At 45.0% G+C, this 22329-nt stretch overlaps 1 protein-coding gene across 6 annotated transcripts in view; it reads left to right on the forward strand.

The window, feature by feature from the left end:
• specc1la (sperm antigen with calponin homology and coiled-coil domains 1-like a) overlaps positions 1 to 22329 on the forward strand; it is a 332469-nt gene that overhangs the window by 287884 nt on the left and 22256 nt on the right. For all 6 annotated transcript variants that reach the window (XM_088000258.1, XM_088000259.1, XM_088000260.1 and 3 more), the window contains exon 14: positions 8841 to 8957. In XM_088000258.1, coding sequence (XP_087856384.1) covers positions 8841 to 8957 — 117 coding nt within the window. The remainder of the gene's footprint in view (positions 1 to 8840; positions 8958 to 22329) is intronic.

Consider the following 22329-nt stretch of genomic DNA (forward strand, 5'->3'; position numbering starts at 1 on the left):
AGAGATCCCTTGGTAATAGTGACCATAATGTAGTAGAATTTAGCATTTAGTTTGTGAATGGGAAACGTGGATCAGAACAACTGTGCTAAATTTAATTAAGGATAATTACACAGGAATAAAGATAGAATTAGGTGGATAGACTGGGAAAAGCAAATACTGAACAATGGCAGATGTTTTTAAACAAAAAAAGTAGTTTGTAACTCACAGCAAAGATATATCTCAGTGAGTAAAAAGTATACAGAACTTTGGTTAGGTCACAGTATATGTGCAGTTCTAGTCACCACACTATAGGCAGAATTTGATTACACTGAAGGGGATGGTGAGGGATTTCACCAGGATGTTGCCTGGGTTGGAACATTTCAGCTATGAAGAGAGGCAGGATAAGCTTGGGTTTTTTTTTTCTTTGCAGCAGAAATAGTGAGAGGGAACCTGATTGAGGTATATTAGACTATGGAGCTGTGAACAAGGTGGGTAGAAAGCAATCAAGAGTGTGGTGCTGGAAAAGCACAGCAGTTCAGGCAATATCTGAGGAGCAGGAGAATCGACGTTTTGGGCAAAAGCCCTTCACCAGGAATGAGGCTGGGAGCCTCAAGGGTGGAGAAATAAATGGGAGGGGGGTGAGCTGGCGGAAGGTAGTTGAGAGTGCAATAGGTGGATGGAGGTGGGAGTAAAGGTGATAGGTCGGAGGGAGGGTGGAGCGGATGGATGCGAAGGAAGATGGACAAATTGGATGGGTCATGAGGACGGTGCTGAGCTGGAAGGTTGGAACTGGGGTAAGATGGGGTTAAGGGAAATGAGGAAACTGGTGAAACCCACATTGATGTCCTGAGGTTGGACAGTCCTGAGGCGGAAGATGAGGCATCCTTCCTCCAGGCGTCAGGTGGTAAGCGAGTGGCAGTGGAGAAGGCCCAGTACCTGCATGAGCTCAGCAGAGTGGGAGGGGGAGTTGAAGTGTTCGGCCATGGGCGGTGGGGTTGGTTGGTGCAGGTGTCCCAGAGATGTCCTCTGAAGCACTCTGCAAGGAGGCATCCTGTCTTCCCAATGTGGAGGAGACTGTATCGGGAGCAACGCATACAGTAAATGACGTGTGGAAGTGCAGGTGAAACTTTGACAGATGTGGAAGGCTCCTTTGGGTCCTTGTACGGTGGTGGGGTGGGGGAGGTGTGGGCGCAGGTTTTGCAATTCCTACTGTGGAGGGGAAAGGTCCTGGGAGGGGAGGAGCCACGCCCCCCAACAACCCACCATCCCCTCCCGACACCTTCCCCTGCCACTGCAGGAATTGCAAAACCTACGCCCACACCATCTCTCCCCGCCCCCACCCCACCTCCGTCCAAGGCCCCACAGGAGCCTTCCACCCCACATCCATCAAATTTTCACCTGCACATCCACACGTCATTTACTGTATGCGTTGCTCCCGATGCAGTCTCCTCTACATTGAGGAGACAAAATGCCTACTCACAGAGCGCTTTAGAGAACATCTCTGGGACACCTGCACCAACCAACCCCACCGCCCCGTAGCAAACACTTCAACTCCCCCTCCCACTCTGCTGAGGTCATGCAGGTCCTGAGCCGCCTCCACCGCCACTCCCTAATGCCTGGAGGAAGAACACCTCATCTTCAGCCTCAGGAATCTCCAACCCCATGACATCAATGTGGATTTCACCAGTTCCTCATTTCCCCCCACCCCACCTTACCCCAGTTCCAACCTTCCAGCTCAGCACCGTCCTCATGATCTGTCCAATCTGTCCATATTTCTTCCCACCTATCTGTCCTCCCCTCCTACCTGTCACCTTTACCCCCAGCTCCATCCACCTATTGTACTCTCAGCTACCTTCACCCCGCCTCCCCCCACCCCCCACCAGGGACACCACCTTCCATTTATCTCTCCACCTCCAAGGCTTCCAGCCTCATTCCTAATGAAGGGCTTTTGTCCGAAACGTTGACTCTCCTGCTCCTCGGATGCTGCCTGACCTGCTGTGCTTTACCAGCGCCACGCTCTTGACTCTAATGTCCAGCATCTGCAGTACTCACTTTCACCTGGATAGAAAGCATCGAAGGTTTGGGAACAAGGGGACATAATTTTAAAGTAAAGGGTAGGAGATTGAAAGGGGATTTTGAGGAAAAACATTTTCCCCCAGAGAGTGGTAGGTCTGGAATACGCTGCCTGGGAAGATAGTTAAGGCGGGTAACGTCACAACCTTTTAAATAGTACTTGGATAAACAGTTGAAGTGCCATAACATTGTGTTAAGGGACAAGTATAGGTCGTAGTTTATTTTTGACCATACAGACTTGATGGGCTGAAGGGTTTTCTCTGTACTGTATGAATCTATGATTGCAGCACAGTTTACATCACTACAAATTGTGGGGTTGGAGATGAGGTACATGGTCAAATCTCCAGGAATACATCCAGATTGGCAATCCTACTATTGAGGCTGTTATATAATCTCAGTGTATCTCTCAGAGAGATACTTTTGAGTGGGGTTACAATTGATATTAGACAAAAAGGTAGGATCGTCACATTTGAGGTTTTGTTAAGATTCTGGCATTAGACTTGCTGCACTATAAAACAAATTAAATTTGAGTGGCTTGTACTTCAGTCATTTAGATCAGCCTTGGCTCATGAGGTAGTTTGTGCTCATCTTCCATGATGGTGTTTTAAAAAATTCTCAAGGTCAGGTTCGTAGGAGAGTAGTCTGACACAGAACAAACGACCAAGAGGCGAGTCTGCTAGAATATGAGCATTTTATTCCCCGCAGCGTCGCCACAACCAACAGGTCTGGCTTATACTCACTCTACATGTTACCGGAACTGGGAGCCGTCAGTTCTCGTAGAGCGGTTGCCAACAACCCACGCTCGGCGGTTAAACGTAACCCCGGAGCAGACTCCCCGAACTGGAGACTTTTCCAGCTGATATACTCTTTTCCAGATATAAACATTCATGTGAACAGCAGAGCAAGGCTAAAAAACACATTCCATTCTGGTTACATACAGATAAGAAGATTCACACGGGGAGGTGTGTAATAAGATTCACACGGGACTAAGCAACACCTCCATTCCGGTTAGATTCACACATGTATTGGGACATAATTTTTTAACCGTTTCACCACATTCCACTGCTTGGCCCAATACATGTGTTACATTATGATTCACACATGTATTGGGACATAATTTTACACCACATTCCACTGCTTGGCCCAATACATGTGTTACATTATGCTTAATTCAGTTCAATTCGTTTCAGTTAATTTCAGTTCAGTCAATTCAGTGTAGTTCAATTCAGCTCAGTTCAGGTCTGTTCAGTTCAATTCAATTGTGTTCAATTCAGTTCCGTCCATTTCAATTCAATTTAGCTCAGTTCCATTTTGTTCCGTTCAATTTGATTCACTTCAGTTCCACTCAGTTCAGTTCAGTTCAATCCCATTCAATTCTGTTAACTCCGCTTCAGCTTTTTGGACATGCCCACATCCTCCGCTGTACCCCAGGCAAGGGGTTCTTCGGCAGGACTGGGATCCTCTCAAGGGTGGACAGCAGCGACCCTGGGGTTCCTCCGGTCGCCCCCCACCATTTCTCAAACAAACTGCCACGTACATGCCCACATCCATGCCATCCCGGGACGGTCGGGACCTCCACAGTTTGTTCTTCTGGTTTCTTAGTCTTTTTCCAAAACATTGTTCTGTATCAAAATCTCTCCTCAATTGCGATTGATCCTGCCGACTACGCCAAAATGTTTTAAAAAATTCTCAAGGTCAGGTTCGTAGGAGAGTAGTCTGACACAGAACAAACGACCAAGAGGCGAGTCTGCTAGAATATGAGCATTTTATTCCCCGCAGCGTCGCCACAACCAACAGGTCTGGCTTATACTCACTCTACATGTTACCGGAACTGGGAGCCGTCAGTTCTCGTAGAGCGGTTGCCAACAACCCACGCTCGGCGGTTAAACGTAACCCCGGAGCAGACTCCCCGAACTGGAGACTTTTCCAGCTGATATACTCTTTTCCAGATATAAACATTCATGTGAACAGCAGAGCAAGGCTAAAAAACACATTCCATTCTGGTTACATACAGATAAGAAGATTCACACGGGGAGGTGTGTAATAAGATTCACACGGGACTAAGCAACACCTCCATTCCGGTTAGATTCACACATGTATTGGGACATAATTTTTTAACCGTTTCACCACAGATGGCAATACATGATGTAAATTGTAGATAAAATGATTCCTCATAGAAGGAAGGGATGATTAGAAGGTCTGTGTGTTTGTAACAGTAATTTACTGTCAGAGCTGAAAATAAATATGATCTATAAGTTAACAATTGTAGGCTGTTTATTCTTTCTGTCAAATGTACAAGTTTGACTTTCATCAGATATGCTTGCACATACACGAGGCAAAGAATGTCATTGATAGCACGTATAAACAAGTGGTCACACCACGAACTTAGACTCCACAAGCAGGAAGGGAGTGGGTGACCACTGCTCTCAGTGGGCAGTGCAGGAATCTCGTGTGGCTATTCCCCTGCAAAACAGATATACCGTCTTGAATGTTGTGAAGGGAATGGCCTCTTATGAAAGCAGCAGCAGCCAAATTCATATCACCATGGTTGGTTCTGCTGCAGAAGGTGGGAGAAATAGGCATAACAATGCTATGGTTGTAGGAAATTCAATCATACAGGGAACAGATAGGCTGCAAACAAATTCAGGATGGTTTGTTATTTCCTTGGTGCTAGGGTCTTGGATGTCTCTGAGCGGTTGCAGGGCATTCTGGAGAGGGAAGCTGAACAGCTAGTGGCTGTGGTACACATTGGTACGAGCGAGATACGTAAAAAAAAAAGTTGAGGTCCTAAAAGCAGAATATAGAGAACTAGGAAGAAAGTTGAAATGTAGGACCTCAACAGTAGTTATTTCAGGATTACTACCAGTGTCACAAGCTAGTCAGAGTAAAAACAGCAGGATATATAGGATGAACATGTGGTTGAAAAGACGGTGTGAGGGGACGGGTTTCAGATTCATGGGACCAGTTCTGGGACCAGGTGGGATGTGTACAGATTGGACAGGTTACATCTGGGCAGGAGTGGGACTGATATCCTTGGTGGGAGTTACTTGGTAGAGTAGTTGGGGCGGGTTTAAACTAGTGTGGCATGGAGGTGGGAACCAGAGCAGTAGGGCAGTAGATGCTGAAATTGAGAGAGAGAGAGAGAGAGAGAGAGAAGCTAAGGCAAACATGACTAGGAACAAGAGCAGGCAGGGAAATGCTGCTGAAAAGAGCAGAGGAGGTGGTCTGAAATGCATGTGTTTCAATGCGAGAAGTATAATAAGCGAGGTAAATGAAGTTAGAGCTCTGGTTAGTACTTAGATCTATGACATCATTATGATTACAAAGAGTTGGCTGAAAGAGGGACAGGACTGGCAGCTGAATGTCCCAGAATGTAGATGCTTCAGGTGTGATAGAAAGGGATGCAAAAGGGGTGGGGAGGTTGTATTACTGATAAAGGAGTATCTCACAGCTGTACCGAGGGAGGCTACATCAGAAAACTCGTGCAGTGAAGCAATAAAGATAGAACTCCAGAATAGGAAAGGTGAAATCACAATATTGGGTTATACTCCAGGCCTCCCAACAGCCAATGGGAGATAGTGAAGAGAGAATGCAGATAGATTTTGGAAAGATGTGGAAAAAAAAGCAGGGCTGTTGTGGGGGGTAATTTTAACTTCCCCTTTATTGACTGGTGCTCACTTCATGCTAGGGGCTTGGATAGAGCAGAATTTATAAGGACCATTCAGGAGGGTTTATTGACACTATGTAAATAGTCCAACCAGGGAAGGTGTTATACTAGAGTTGGTTTTGGGAAATGAGCCTGGCCAGGTGAATGAAGTTTCAGTGGGGGAGCATTTCGGGAGTAGTGACCATAATACCGTGAGTTTTAAGATACTTAGGATGGGGATAACAGCAGTCCTCGGGTGAAGGCAAACCACAAGAATATTAGGCAGGAACTGGAGCATCGGACATGTGGAAGTATTTCAAACAGCAATTCTGCGAGAATGAAGGATAAGTATGGCAAGTTACATGAGCCATTGATGACCAGGGATGTATGACCCTGGTCAAAAAGAAAAAGGAAGCATTCTAGGAGGATGAGAACCAACAAAACCCTTGAAGCATATGAGGAAAGTAAGGAAAGAACTTAAACAAGGAATTGGAAGGGTTAAAAGGGGTCATTAAAAGTCATTTGCAAACAGGATTAAGAACCCTAAGGCTTTTTATGCATATATAAGAAGAAAGATGGTAGCCAGGGAAAGAGTTGACTCACTCAAGGACAAAGGAAGGAATCTATGTGTGGAGCCAAAAGAAATGGGTGAGGACCTAAATGAAGACTTCGTGTTGGTATTCACCGAAGAGAAGGAATTGGTACAGGATGATCTCAGGGAAGGTGGTGTTGAATTTCTCGGCCAAGTTGCTGTTAAAAAGGAAGATATGTTGTGTGTCTTAAAAGGTTTTAAGGTAGATAAGACCCCAGGTCCTGATGGAATCTATCACAGAATATTGAGAGACAAGAGAACAAATTGCTGGCACATTGACCGGCATCTTTGTATCCTGTTTGGCCACAGGTGAGGTCCCAGAGAATAGCCAATGTTGTTCCATTGTTTAAGAAGGGTAGCAGGGATAGTCCAGGAAATGACAAATCTGTGAGTCTCATGTCTGTGGTAAGGAAATTATTGGAAAAAATTCTCCAGGGGAAGATCTATTTGCATTTAGAAGCAAATGGACTGACTGGCGGTAGACAGCATAATTTTGTGCAGGGGAGATTTTGCCTCATTAACTTGATTGAGTTCTTTGAGGATGTGACAAAGATGATTGACGGAAAAGTGGTTGATGTTGGCTACGTAGACTTCAGTAAAGCCTTTGACAAGGTTCCCCATGGCAAACTGTTACAAAAGATGAAGAAGTCACATAGTATCAGGAGTGAACAGGCAAAATCGATACAGAACTGGCTTAGTCATAGGACCTAGAGGGTAGCAGTGGAAGGATGCTTTTTGGAATGGAAGGTTGTAACTAGTGGTATTCCACAGGGATCAGTGCTCGGACATCTGCTGTTTGTGGCATCCGAGGAGCAGGGCAATTGACCTTTTTGGAGCCTGATGAAGGGCTCATGCCTGAAACGGTTGATTTTCCTGCTCCTTGGATGCCACAAACAGCAGATGTCCGAGCACTGATCCCTGTGGAATACCACCTGCTTTGTTTTTCCAGCAACACACTCTTGAGTCTCATCTCCAGCATCTGAAGTACTCACTTTCGCCTCTGCTGTTTGTGGTCTACATAAATTATTTAGAGGAAAACTTGGTTGGTCTACTTAGTATGTTCATGGATAATACAAAGATTGGGCGCGTTGTGGATAGTGAGGAGGATTGCCAGATGATATGGCAGGATATAGATCAGTTGGAGGCATGGGCAGAAATATGGCAGATGGAGTTTAATCTGGACAAATGTGAGGTGATGCACTTTGGAAGGTCCAGTGCAGGTGGTAATTATACAGTGAATGGCAGAACCCTTAGGAGTATTGATATGCAGAGGGATTTGGGTGTGCAGCTCCACAGATCACTGAAGGTGGCAGCAAAGGTAGTAAGTCCTATGGCATATTTGCCTTCATTGAGGCAGGTTATGCTGCAGTTTTATAGAACTTTAGTTAGGCCACAGTCAGAATATTGCATACAGTGCTGGTCACCACGCTACCAGAAGGAAGTGGGTGCTTCGGAGAGTGTACAGAAAAGATTTACCAGGATTAGGGTGTAGCTTTGCTCGCAGAGCTGTAGGTTTAATATCCAGACGTTTCATTACCTGGCTAGGTAACATCATCAGTGGCGACCTCCAAGTGAAGCAAAGCTGTTGTCTCTTGCTTTCTATTTACATGTTTGTCCTGGATGCGGTTCCTGGGGTTTGTGGTGATGTCATTTCCTGTTCGTTTTCTGAGGGATTGATAGATGGTATCTAGATCTATGTGTTTGTTTATGGCGCTGTGGTTGGAGTGCCAGGCCTCTAGGAATTCTCTGGCATGTCTTTGCTTACCCTGTCCCAGGATAGATGTGTTGTCCCAGACGAAATGGTGGGTTTTTTTCATCCGTGTGTAGGGCTACGAGGGAGAGAGGGTCGTGTCTTTTTGTGGCTAGCTGGTGTTTGTGTATCCTGGTGGCTAACTTTCTTCCTGTTTGTCCTATGTTTACCAGGATGTTATCTGGTATGGAGGATTTTAGCTGTAAAGAAAGGTTGGATAGACTGGGTTTGTTTTCACTGGAGCACAGGAGTTTAAGGGCAACCTAATAGTACTCTATAAGGTTATGAAAGGCATGCATAGAGTGGAAAGTATGAGGCTTTTCCCTAGGGTGAAGGGATCAATTACCAGGGGATACAGAGATGTGCAAGGCAAATTTTTCACACAAAGGGTGGTGAATGCCAGGAACACGCTGCCAAAGGAAGTGGTGGAAGCAGACACAATAGCAACATTCAAGAAGCACCTGGACAAATACAAGAATAGGGTACAAATTCTCGAAGTGAAGACAGTTTTAGTTTGTAAGGGCAAAATGTATCGGCACAGGCCTTGGAGGGCTGAAGGGCTTGTTTCCTGTGCTGTATTGTTCTTTGTATACATTTGCTGAGACAATGGAAGGATGGGTTCAGTTATGTAACTGCCCCAGAAATGAAATATGGCATCATGTTCGATTAGAGTTCAAGTGTGATCCGCCCAGAAATTTTGTGAAAAATTCAAAAGGTATGGGCAAGATTTTTATATTTTATCATTAATACAGTATAATCAAAAATCTCTGTTTTTGTCTTCACCCCCTCTCCCACCACAGAATATTGACATCACAAATTTCAGCAGTAGTTGGAACGATGGTCTTGCATTCTGTGCTGTGCTTCATACATATCTTCCAGCACACATCCCATACCAGGAACTGAACAGTCAAGATAAGGTAAAATTGCCGTCTATTGATTGCTTCAAGTAATGTGAAGATTAAAAGGTTTTCTTAATTTCTGTGTGCAATGAATGCCCTCTATAGTTTTCAAAATGCATGTTTTAAGCTTATTTATTTTAGCAGTATTTTGGCACATTCCTCTCTTGACTCAAAACCTGGTATTTTTACACAATCCTGATAGCTACCCTGGCCAAGTTACCTTGAAGTGAATGTCACAGAGTTGACACAACTTGTCCCATGCACCAAGTGGTCGGCTATTTCAAGAATCACTGTTTTATGAATCAGGTTTGCTTGTGAACTTAACGTATTAATGCCCCTCAGCAACTTGCTGTGCCCAGCTCCAACATGATGCTGCATGCCCCCCCCCCCCCCCCATTCAATATCATCAGCAAATTTGGATATGCAGCTGGCTCTTCATCCAAGTCATTTAATAAGATTGAAAAGATGAGGCATCAGTATAAAATATTCAGGAATGTGACCTGTTAGAATTCTGTCAGTTGGGAGAGGTCCAAAATGAGAGGCCTGTAATACCAGATTGTCATCAACAAACCATGAGGAGCTCAGGTGACTGTTTTTGAAAAATCATTCAGGGATGTGTAATATCATTTATTGCCCATCACTAATTGTCCTTGAGAAGGTTTGGTGAGCTGCTTCCTTGAACTGCTGCAGTCCATTTGGTATAGGTAGACCACAAAGCCATTAAGGAGAGTTTCTAGAATTTTCCCTCAGAAACAATGGAGGAAGGGCACTTTCCAAGTCAGGATGGTGTACAGCTTTAGAGGGGATGGTGGTCTTCCCATATCTCTGCTGCTCTTGTCCTTCCAGATGGCTTTGGTACTGGGTTTAGAAGGTGTTGCCTAAGCAGCCTTGGTGAATTTCTGCCATGTATCTTTTTGATAGTCCACACTGCTGCTACTGAGTGTCAGTGGTGGCGTAAGTTTCTGGATGTGGAACTAATTAAGTGGGCCGCTTTTTCCTTGGTGGTGTAAAGCTTCTTGAGTATTGTTAAAACTGCACTCGTTCTATATTTCATCACACTCCTGACTTATGTAGTGTCAGTGTTGGTTAAGGTCTGGGGAGTCATGAGATGAGTTACTCACTACAGGTTCCTAATCTCTAACTTGCTCTTGTAGCCACAGTATTTATATGGCTAGTCCAGTTCAGTTTCCTGTTAATGGTAAACCTGGGATAATAGTGCAGGATTCAGCAGTGTTAATGCCATTGAATGTCATGGGGCACTGATTAGATTCTGTCTTGTTAGAGATAGTCATTGCCTAGCAGTTGTGTCACACAAATGTTAATTCCCACTTGTCAGCTTAAGCCTAGATATTGTCCCAGTCTTACTGCATATGAACAAGGACTACTTCAGTATCTCAGGAGTCTTGAATCATGCTCAGCAATGCATAATCATCAACGATGCAGTGATGGATGAAGGGTTATTGATGAAGCAGGTGAAGATGGTTAGGCCTAGGACATTGCCCTGAGGAACTGGCTCCATTTGGTGCAGTGCTAATGTCCCTATCTCAGAGACAGGAGGCTCACGTTCAAGTTCTATCTGTTCTAGAGGTGTGTAACAGCATCCCTGAACAGTTTGATTAGAAAATATCTGCCCTGAGGAACTGGGGCTCTTATAGTGCAATGATACTGTCCCTGCCTCTGGAGTACAAGACTTCAGTACAATTGCTTAAATGTTGTCAGAGCCCATGGCTTTTACAGTATCCTATGCCTTCAGCCAGTTCTTGAAGTGAAGTGAAAATACTGACATCTGTGATGTTGAAGACTTGTGGAGGAAACTGATGGATCATCCACTCGGTATTTCTAGTGAGATTGTTGTGAGTGCTTCAGCTTGTCTTTTGCACTGTTGTGCTGGGCTCCCCTATCATTGAGGTTGGAGATATTTGTGGAGCTGCCACCTCCAGTGAATTGTTTAATTCCATTCACAACTGGATCTGGATTTGGATGTGGTAGAACTACAAAGCTTAGATCTGATCCGTTGATTGTGGAATTGCTTAGCTGTACCTATCACTTACTGCTTATGCTGTTTGACACACAAGTAGACCTGTTTCGTAGGTTCAGATTGACATCTCATTTTTAGGTGTTCCTGGTGCTGCTTCTCATATGCCCTACTGCACTCTTCATTGACCCAGGGTTGATCGCTTGGCTTTGCTATTAATGACTAAATAGCGAATTTGCTGTGCCATGAGGTTGTAGGTTGTGTTGCAGTACAATTTTGCGACGTGATGGCCCTCAATGACTCGTGGACACTCAGTTCTGAGTTGCTCGATCTATTTGAAGTTTATCCCATTTAGTGTGAAGATAGTACCACACAACAGTTGGAAGGGACTGTGTGTTGTGGTCACTCCGACAGGTGTATCTGAAGTAGGTATCTGAGAGAGGACGTCCAGTATGTTTTTCCTCCTCCTTGATTCCCTTACCACCTGCCACAGATCCAGTCCAGGAGCAACATTCTTTCGGACTGGCTTTGTCAGTAGTTCTGCTGCGAAGCCATTCTTAATGTTGAATGTTGAAATCCTCCACAAAATCCATCCTGCGCACCTTTGCTACTCTCCATGCTTCCTTCAAGTTTTCTTTGACTTGGGAAAGTGATCCACAGTGAATGTTGAGGACTGTCAGGGCAATTCTCTCCCAACTGTATAAAATCATGCCCCATTTCTGCTGAGTCTGCCCAACAATGAGATAAGACATACCTAGGGATGGTTTTGGTGTTGCCTGGGACATGACCTGTGAAGTATACTTCTGAGAGTAAGACCATTTCAAGCTACTGCTTGACTAGTCTGTGATAAATTCTGCAAATTTTAGCACTAGCCCCCAGATGTTGATAAGAAAGATTTGCAAGGTCTACAGGGCGGCTGAGTTTGATATTGCTGTTTCTGATGCCAAAGTCAATGTCAGATTGTCATCCAATTTTATTTCATTTTTGAGACTTTTTAAGTGAGTTTATACAATTGAGTAACTTGCTTGGCTATTTTAAAAGGCAGTTAAGAACCATCCGCATTTCTGTACATCCGAAGTCACAGGTAAGTCAGACTAAGTAAGGGCATTCGTGTACCAGATGTTTTTTTTGATAACTGACCATGGTTTCCTGGTAATCATTAAGACTTTTTTTTGAATTAGAATTTGAATCCCTACAGTCTAGAAACAGGCCCTTCGGCCCAACAAGTCCACATCGACCCTCCGAAGAGTAACCCACCCAGACCCATTCCCCTACACTATATTTACCCCTGACTAATGCACCTGGCCTATACATCCCTGAACATTATGGGCAATTTAGCATGGCCAATTCACCTAACCTGCACATCTTTGGATCATGGGAGGAAACGCATGCAGACACAGGGAGAATATGCAAACTCCACACAGACAGTCACCCTAGACGGGAATTGAACCTGGGTCCGTGGCGCTGTGAGGCAGCAGTGCTAACCAATGAGCCACCGTATCAGCCCAATTCGAGATTTTTTATTAAATTCAAATGTTAGTATCAGTCATGGTGGGATTTGAACACGGCTACCCAGAGTATTACCTGCATCTCTGAATTACTGTTCTAGGGACAATCTTCTTAGACTTCTAGTCCAGTGACATTACCACTGCACCATAGTCCTGCCAAATATCGAAGGGAGTTGGGCAATTGGTATTGTCATTGGCAGCCTCCCAGCTGTGAGTGTTGGGGAGGGGGAATCATGATATCTCATAAAATCCAGTCCCTTATCTACATCATCGGTGAGCTACTTAGAAAGTTTAGGCAGATTATTTAGACATGATTTACCCTTTAGAAATTGAGACAGGATCCCTGTGATCTCATTGAATGGTGGAATAACCTTAAGGAACTTTGTGATCTACTACTATTTTTCCAATGATCCGGTCATATTTATCCAAATGCTCAGACACCGTTTCCCTATTGTCTCAGTTCAGTACTTTGTGTTCTTCCCCTTGTCCTTGAGCAATGGAGTGACATTGGAGACATTGTAATGAATAAAGAGATTTTCAGAAGATCATAACTAAAACATCCTCATTTATGTCTATTACTAATTTAGCATTAAAATAATCAACTCCTGGCAATTTGCCTATTTTGTAGTTTATTTAGTGTTCCTCGTAACTCTGGTTTCTTTACCCTTTACCTCTTCTTTCATGATCAATTCATTATTAAGTCTTTATTTCCTTATTTTCAATCAAATGTCACTTAAATTTATTTTTGAGACCTAAACCTCTTGCCCATCCTCCTGATCCTAAAATGTTTGGATGTCCATGATGTCTCTTGCTAAATTTTCTCCTTCCATTTTGAAACTACTGTTGCTTCCATTGAATCAGTTTGCTGTTTTTTACGTTTCTCCCGGTCCATGGGATCTCTAGTGTTCATTTCACTAGCCCATTAAACAGTTATAAATTGGGTAGCCTCTTCAAAAAAAATTACTAAAGGCAAGAGAAAGTGAATAAGGAAGTCACAGTGGATGCAACAACAAAATGGTGGTGTTGATTGTGATAAGCTAGTGGATTGGTTTTGTTGATGAAAGTGCCAATGTCCCAATGTCTGCAGATTGGTATGTAAACTGTGAATTTGTACGGTTGATTGAGCCCTCTTTCAGTTTTTCGATTGCTACAGCTATTACCTAAAATGCAGATACAATGATTAAAAGTAGGTACGAGCAAAAGATGTTTATAATGATGACAATAAGAACAGTCTGTTATCATTGCAGACATTGTCTATTGCTGTTTTATCGCCTGCTTGAAGATTTCTTTTTCTGAGATGAAAGGGTTGAAAACATGAGATCAGAACTTGGTAGCTTTGGCTTCTTCTGCAGTCAAATGGTTGAGGTTGATTCCTCGGGTGGACTAAGAAGGGCAGGGCCTGGGAGGGAGTAAAGGTTTCTTTACCTCTTGTCTCATGATCTTACACACCTCTATAAGGTCCCCCCTCAGCCTATTACGCTGTAAGGAAAAGAGCTTGTCCAACCCCTTCCCTATAACTCAGACCATTGAGTCCAGGCAGCATTCTTGTAAATTTCCTCTGCACTCATTCCAGTTTAATAACATCCTTCCTATAACAAACTTGATAACTGAATTTGGTGATGCCGGTGTTGGACTGGGGTGTACAAAGTTACAAATCACACAACACCAGGTTATAGTCCAACAGATTTAATTGGAAACACTAGCTTTTGGAGCGCTGCTCCTTCATTGAAACAGCTAACTGATAAAGGAGCAGCGCTCTGAAAGCTAGTGCTTCCAATTACACCCGTTGGACTATAACTTTTGTTGTGTGATTTGTAACTTTGAAAACTGAACACAATATTCCAAGAGCAGCCTCACCAACGTCCCATATAACTACAATATAACATCCCAACTTCTATACTCCGTGTCCTGACTGATGAAGGCCAGTGCGCCAGAAGCCGCCTTTACTGCCCTGTCTACCTGTGACTCCACTTTATCCCTCAGCTGCACTACACTTAAGGCCCTACCATTCATCATGAAACTCCTACTTTGATTTGAGTTTCCAAAATGCAAGACCTCACATTTATCTATATTAAACTCCATTTGCCATTTCTTGGCCCACTTCCCCAGCTGATCAAGGTCCTGCTGCAATTTCTGATAACCTTCCTCACTCTCCACAATACTGCCTATTTTAGTGCCATCACCAAACTTTCTAAATATACCTTGTACATTCTCATCTAAATTATTGATCTAGATAACAAACAGCAATGGGCCCAGCACCAATCCTGAGGCACTCCACTAGTCAGAGGCCTCCAGTCCAACCAGCATCCTTCCACTATTACCCTCTGCTTTGTACCATTAAGCCAATTTTGAATCCAATTTGCAGCTCGCCCTACTATCTAACCATCGAGAGCAGCCTACCATGTGAAACCTTATCAAAGACCTTACTGAAATCCATATAGACTACACCTACTACCTGCTCTTGTCAATCTTCCTGATCACTTCATCAAAGAACAAATTTATGAGGCATGATCTCCCACTCACAAAGCCATGCTGACGACTCCTAATCAAACCCTGTCTTTCTAAATGCTTGTATATCTTATGCCTCCGAATCTTCTCAAGTAACTAATCTACCATCGATGTTAGACTTACTGGTCTATAGTTCCCAGACTTTCCTTAGCAGCCCTTCTTGAATAATGGTACATCATTCAATACCCTCCAGTCTTCCAGGACCTCACCTGGGGCTAATGATGATGCAAAAATATCTGCCAGGGCCACTGCAATTTCTTCTCTAGCCTCTTGCAGTGTTCTTGGATATATGTGGTCAGGACCAGGAGATTTATCCATCTTCACACATTCTAATACATCCAGAATGTCCTCTAATGTGATATGGAATGCCCTCAAGATACCACCACTAACTTTAGCAAGTTCCCAAGTCTTTATGTCTTTCTCCATGGCAAATATAGAGGAGAAATATTCATTGAGGACCTTGCCCATCTCCTATCCACTCTGGCTCTGAGGGGTCCTATTCTCTCCCTAGTTATTCTTTTTCCTTTAATATACTTAAAGTATCTCTTTGGATTCACCCTAATCTTCTCAGCCAAGGCTACCTCGTGCCCCCTGTTCACCCTCCTGATTTCCTCCTTCAATAAACTCCCGTATCCCTTTTATACCTCCAGGGATTCCCTTGATCCCAGCTGCCTGTGCCTGAGCCATGCCTCCTTTTTTCTGGTCAAAGTCTCAATATCTCTTGTTATGCAGGGTTCCCTATTCCTGCCAACATTGCCCTTCACCCCCACAGGAACATATAGACCTTGAATTCAAACTATCTCACTTTTAAAGGCCTTCTACTTGCCAGAGGTCCCTTTGCCTACAAACAAACTACTCCTGTCAACCCCTGCAAGGTCCTGTCTAAAACTATGGTCACTGATCCCAAAGTGCTCCCCTACTGTCATCTCCGTCACCTGTCCTGCTCTATTTCCCAAGAGAAAGTCAGGCTTTGCCCCTTCCCAAGTAGAACCCACTTTGTACTGCTTGAGGAAACTTTTCTGAATGCACTTAACAAATTTCACCCCATCTAAGCCCTTAACACTCTGGCAGTCCTGGTATATGTTAGGAAAGTTATAATCCCCTACTAAGACAACTCTATTGCTCCTGCAAGTCTCCCCAGTCTTCCTGCATATTTGTTTCTCTAATTCCCGTTGACTAAGTGGGGGCCTATAGTACAACCCCAATAACGTCACCATCCCCTTATTTCTTAGCTCCACCCACAAGGCCTCACTGGATGATCCTTAAGTTATTTCATCTTGACTACTGCTGTGATACACGCCTTAATCAAAAATGCAACACCGCCTCCCCTCTTCCCACCATCTCTGTCCCGCCTAAAGTACTTGTACCCTGGCACATTAAGTTACCAGTCCAGTCCCTCCCTTAGCCATGTTTCTGTAATGGCTATAATATCCCGGTCCCACGTATCTGTCCAAGTTCATCGGTCTTACCTGTCAGCCCTCTTGCATTGAAATAAATGCAGTTTAATCCACCAGGCGTTCCTTGCTCCCTGTCGTGTTCCAGACTGACCTATCTCTTCAACTTACTATTTCTGATTACTCTAGATCCTTCGAGGCTCGCACTTGCCTCCCTGCTATTGAGAATCCCATTCCCTTGTCAATCTAGTTTAAACACTCCCTTATAGGACTAGCAAACCTGGCTGCCAAGATATTGGTCTCCCTCCAGTTCAAGTGCAACCCATCCTTCTGCCCCAGAAAATATTCTAATGATCTAAAAATCTGAATCCCTACCCCCTGTTCACCCTCCTGATTCTTTTGCCACGCAAGCATCTGCCGTATTCCCCTGTTCTTACCCTTACGAGCATGTTTCATTGGAAGTAACCTGGAGATTATCACCAATGAGCTCCTGGTTTTTAACTTTTTTCCTAACTCTACAATCACTCTGCAGCACCTCATCCCTATTTCTACCTATGTCATTTATCCCAATGTGCACAATGACTTCGGGCTGCTCACCGTCCCCCTTAAGAACATTCTGCAGCCGCTCTGAGACATCCTGGACCCTGGCACCTCATAGAATCAGAGAGATATACAGCACGGAAACAGACCCTTCGGTCCAACTCGCCCATGCCGACCAGATATTCTAACCTAATCTAGTCCCATTAACCAGCATTTGGCCCATAACGGTCTAAACCCATCCTATTCTTATAGCCAGCCAGATGTCTTTTAAAGTCTGAAATTGTATCAACCTCCACCACTTCCTCTGGCAGTTCATTCCATTCGCGCACCAACCTCTGCATGAAAAAGTTGCCCCTTGTGTCCCTTTTATATCTTTTCCCTCTCACCCTAAACCTGTGCCCTCTCGTTCCGGACTCCCTCACCCCAGGGAAAAGGCTTTGTCTCTTTATTCTATCCATGGTCATGATGTTATAAACCTCTATAAGGTTACCCCTCAGCCTCTGATGCTCCAGGGATAACAGCCCCAGCCTCTCCCTATAGCTCAAATCCTCCAAACCTTCACAACATCCTTCCAATAGGAAGGAGACCAGAATTGTGCACAATATTCCAAAAGCGGCCCTATACAGCCGCAACATGACATTCCAACTCTGATACTCACTGCTCTGACCAATAAAGGAAAGCATACCAAATGCCGCCTTCATTATCCTATCTACCTATGACTCTACTTTCAAGGAGTTATGAACTTGCACTCCAAGGTCTCTTTGTTCAGCAACACTCCCTAGGATCTTACCATTAAGTGTACAAATCCTGCTCTGACTTGCTTTTCCAAAATGCAGCACCTCACACTTATCGAAATTAAACTCTATCTGCCACTCTTCAGCCCAGTGGCCCATCTGATAAAGATCCTGTTATAATCTAATATAACCTTCTTCGCTGTCCACTACATCTCCAGTTTTGGTGTCATCTGCAAACTTACTAACTATACCTCCTATGTTCACACCCAATCCATTTGTATAAAAAAGCAGTGGACCCAGCACCGATCTTTGTGGTACACCACTGGTAACAGGCCTCCAGTCTGAAAAGTAACCCTCCACCACCACCCTCTGTCTTCTATCTTTGAGCCAGTTCTGTATCCAAATGTCGAGTTCTCCCTGTATTCCATGAGATGTAACCTTGCTCACCAGTCTCCCATGTGGAACCTTGTCGAACACATAGAACATAGAAGAATACAGCGCAGTACAGGCCCTTTGGCCCTCAATGTTGCACCGATCCAAGCCCACTTAACCTACACTAGCCCACTATCCTCCATATGCCTATCCAATGCCCGTTTAAATGCCCATAAAGAGGGAGAGTCCACCACTGCTACTGGCAGGGCATTCCATGAACTCACGACTCGCTGAGTAAAGAATCTACCCCTAACATCTGTCCTATACCTACCACCCCTTAATTTAAAGCTATGCCCCCTCGTAATAGCTGACTCCATACATGGAAAAAGGTTCAACCCTATCTAAACCCCTAATCATCTTGTACACCTTTATCAAGTCACCCCTAAACCTTCTTTTCTCTAATGAAAACATCCCCAAGTGCCTCAGCCTTTCCTCATACGATCTTCCTACCATACCAGGCAACATCCTGTAAACCACCTCTGCACCCGTTCCAGTGCCTCCACATCCTTCCTATATGGCGACCAAAACTGCACACAATACTCCAGATGCGGCCGCACCAGAGTCTTGTACAACTGCAACATGACCTCAGGACTCCGGAACTCAATTCCTCTACCAATAAAAGCCAGTACGCCATATGCCTTCTTCACCGCACTATTTACCTGGGTGGCAAATTTCAGAGATCTGTGTACATGGACACCAAGATCCCTCTGCTCATCCACACTACCGAGTATCCGACCATTAGCCCAATATCCCATCTGTTTGTTACTCTTACCAAAGTGAATCACCTCACACTTACCAACATTGAACTCCATTTGCCACCTTTCTGCCCAGCTCTGCAACTTATCTATATCCCGCTGTAACCTGACACATCCTTCCTCACTGTCAACAACTCCACCGACTTTCGTATCATCCGCAAACTTGCTCACCCAACCTTCTAGCCCCTCCTCTAGGTCATTTATAAAAATGACAAACAGCAATGGTCCCAAAACAGATCCTTGCGGAACACCGCTAGTAACTGCACTCCAAGATGAACCTTTACCATCAACTACTACCCTCTGTCTTCTTCCAGCCAGCCAATTCCTAATCCAAACCTCCAACTCACCCACAATGCCATACCTCTGTATTTTTTGCAGTAGCCTACCATGGGGAACCTTATCAAACGCCTTACTAAAATCCATATACACCACATCTACCGCTTTACCCTCGTCTACCTCCTTAGTCACCTTCTCAAAGAATTCAATAAGGTTTGTGAGGCACAACCTGCCCTTAACAAAACCATGCTGACTATCCTTGATCACATTATTCCTCTCCAGATGTTCATAAATCCTATCCCTTACAATTCTCTGTAAGACTTTGCCCACAACAGAAGTGAGACTCACCGGCCTATAGTTACTAGGGTTATCCCTATTCCCCTTCTTGAACAAGGGAACCACATTTGCTATCCTCCAATCTTCTGGCACTATTCTGTAGACAACGAGGACATAAAACTCAAGGACTTTTCATGTCCCCTCCTTGCTGCTCTTAGCTCTCTCTTCAGATCCTTCCTGGCCACTTTATAACTCTCAATCGCCCCAATTGAACCTTCACGCCTCATCTTTACATAGGCCGCCCTCTTCCATTTAACAAGGGATTCCAATTCCTTATTAAACCACGGCTCCCTCACACGACCCTTTCCTCCTGCCTGACAGGTACATACTTATCAAGGACACTCAATAGTTGCTCCTTGAACAAGCTCCACATGTCAATTGTGCCCATGCCTTGAAGCCTACTTTTCCAAGCCACGCATCCTAAGTCGTGCCTCACCGCATCATAATTTCCCTGCCCCCAGCTATAACTCTTGCCCTGCAGTGCACACTTATCCCTCTCCAACACGAGAGTAAAAGTCACTGAATTGTGGCCACTGTCCCCAAAAGTGCTCACCTACCTCTAATTCTAACACCTGGCCTGGTTCGTTACCCAGAACCAATTCCAGTATGGCCTCACCTCTTGTTGGCCTGTCTACATATTGTGTCAGGAAACCCTCCTGCACACATTGGACAAACACCGACCCATCTAACGAACTCGACTTATATCTTTCCCAGTCAATATCTGGAAAGTTAAAGTCCCCCATAACAACCACTCTATTACTTTCACTCTTCTCCTGAATCATCCTCGCAGTCCTTTCTTCTACATCTCTAGGACTATTAGGAGGCCTGTAGAAAACTCCTAACAGGGTGACCTCACCTTTCCTATTCCTAACCTCAGCCCAAACTACCTCAGATGGCGAGTCTTCATCCATCGTCCTTTCCACCGCTGTAATACTATCTTTGACAAGCAATGCCACACTTCCTCCTCTTTTACCCCCACCTCTGACCCTACTAAAACACTTAAACCCTGGAATCTGCAACAGCCAATCCTGTCCCTGTTCTACCCATGTCTCCGTAATAGCCACAACATCGAAATCCCAGGTACCAACCCACGCTGCAAGTTCACCTACCTTATTTCGTACACTACTTGCATTGAAGTATACACACTTCAAGCCACTTTCCTGTTTACAGGCACCCTTCTTTGAGATTGATGCCATGTTCCTAACCTCCCTACACTCCAGGTCCTGCACCCTAAAGCTACAGTCTAGGTTCCCATGCCCCTGCAGAGTTAGTTTAAACCCCCTCCAAGAGCACTAGCAAACCTCCCCCCAAGGATACTGGTGCCCCTCAGGTTCAGGTGTAGACCATCCTGTTTATAGAGGTCCCACCTTCCCCAGAAAGAACCCCAATTATCCAGATACCGGAATCCCTCCCTCCTGCACCATCCCTGTAGCCACGCATTTAACTGTTCTCTCTCCCTATTCCTCGACTCTCTATCACGTGGCACCGGTAACAAACCAAAGACAACAACTCTGTTTGTTCTAACTCTGAGCTTCCAACCTAGCTCCCTGAAAGCCTGCCTAACATCCTCAGCGCTCCTCCTACCTACGTCGTTGGTGCCAATGTGGACCACGACTTCGGGCTGCTCCCCCTCCCCCTTAAGGACCCAGAAAACACGATCAGAGACGTCACGTACCCTTGCACCTGGGAGGCAACATACCAAACGTGAGTCTCCCTTGCCCCCACAGAACCGCCTATCTGTGCCCCAAACTATCGAGTCCCCAATAACTATTGCTCTGCTCTTCTCCACCCTTCCCTTCTGAGCAACGGGGACAGGCTCCGTGCCAGAGACCTGAGCCCCGTTACTTACCCCTGGTAAGTCGTCCCCCCCACAAGTATCCAAAACGGTATACTTGTTCTTGAGGGGAACTGCCGCAGGGGGTCCCTGCACTGGCTGCTTCCTCCCAGTCCCCCTCACTGTCACCTATCTGTCTGCAATCTTTGGAGATACTACTTCCCTAAAGCTCTGATCTATGACCCTCTCTGCCTCCCGAATGATCCTAAGTTCATCCAACTTCAGTTCCAGTTCCCTAACACGGTCTTGGAGGAGCTGGAGATGGGTGCACTTCCTGCAAGTGTAATCAGCAGGGACGTCCATGGCATCCCTCACCTCAAACATGTTGCAAGAGGAACATTGCACTGCCTTCACTGCCATCCCTCTAAAAGTAACCTTTTAAAAATAAACTAGGTGTAAAGAATAGAACAAGCAAAATGCAGCACTTGCTTACTTACCACAACAGGTCTTATTATTAGGTTAGAGGAGGAGGGAGGGTGGGAGTCACTACCTCTGTAGTGCCTCAGGTTCCTCTCCTGCGCGCTTTTATACTCACTGCTTTCCTTCCTGGCTGCCCCTCTGGTCCTTGTCACTTCCCCCGCTGCTCCCGCTCCTTCTGTGAAAGGGAAAATACCGCTGTCCACTACCGGTAAGTAATTTTTTTTTTAAAACTGCATTAACTTAGCTGCAATGTTCCGGCTTCGTCTTGCCTCCGCTGCTGCTCGCACTCAACACCTTACAGAAGTCCATATAGATCATGTCTACTGCTCTGCCCTCATTAATCCTCTTTGTTACTTCCTCAAAAAACACAATTAATTTCATGAGACATGACCTCTCACGCACAAAGCCATGCTGACTATCCCCAAATACACGGAAGGCGACACCATATCCTGGCTTCATGTCTGCGGCCACAGAATCTCCTATCTGTCTCCCTAACTATCGAGTCTCCCGTCACTGAGGTCCTGTTTACCTTTACTCTTTCCCACTGTGACCCAGAGCCAGTTGTAGTGCTGCCAATCCGGCTACTGCTGCTTTCCCCTGAACAGTCATCCCCCCTCAACTGTATCCAAAATGGTACTTCGAATGTTTTCAACTGGCCAGTGAGAGTCACTGTGGAGT

The sequence above is a fragment of the Chiloscyllium plagiosum genome, unplaced genomic scaffold, assembly GCF_037043375.1.
Source record: "Chiloscyllium plagiosum isolate Xiang-an unplaced genomic scaffold, Cpla_swu_hap1 HiC_scaffold_24, whole genome shotgun sequence".
Classification (NCBI taxonomy): Eukaryota; Metazoa; Chordata; class Chondrichthyes; order Orectolobiformes; family Hemiscylliidae; genus Chiloscyllium; species Chiloscyllium plagiosum.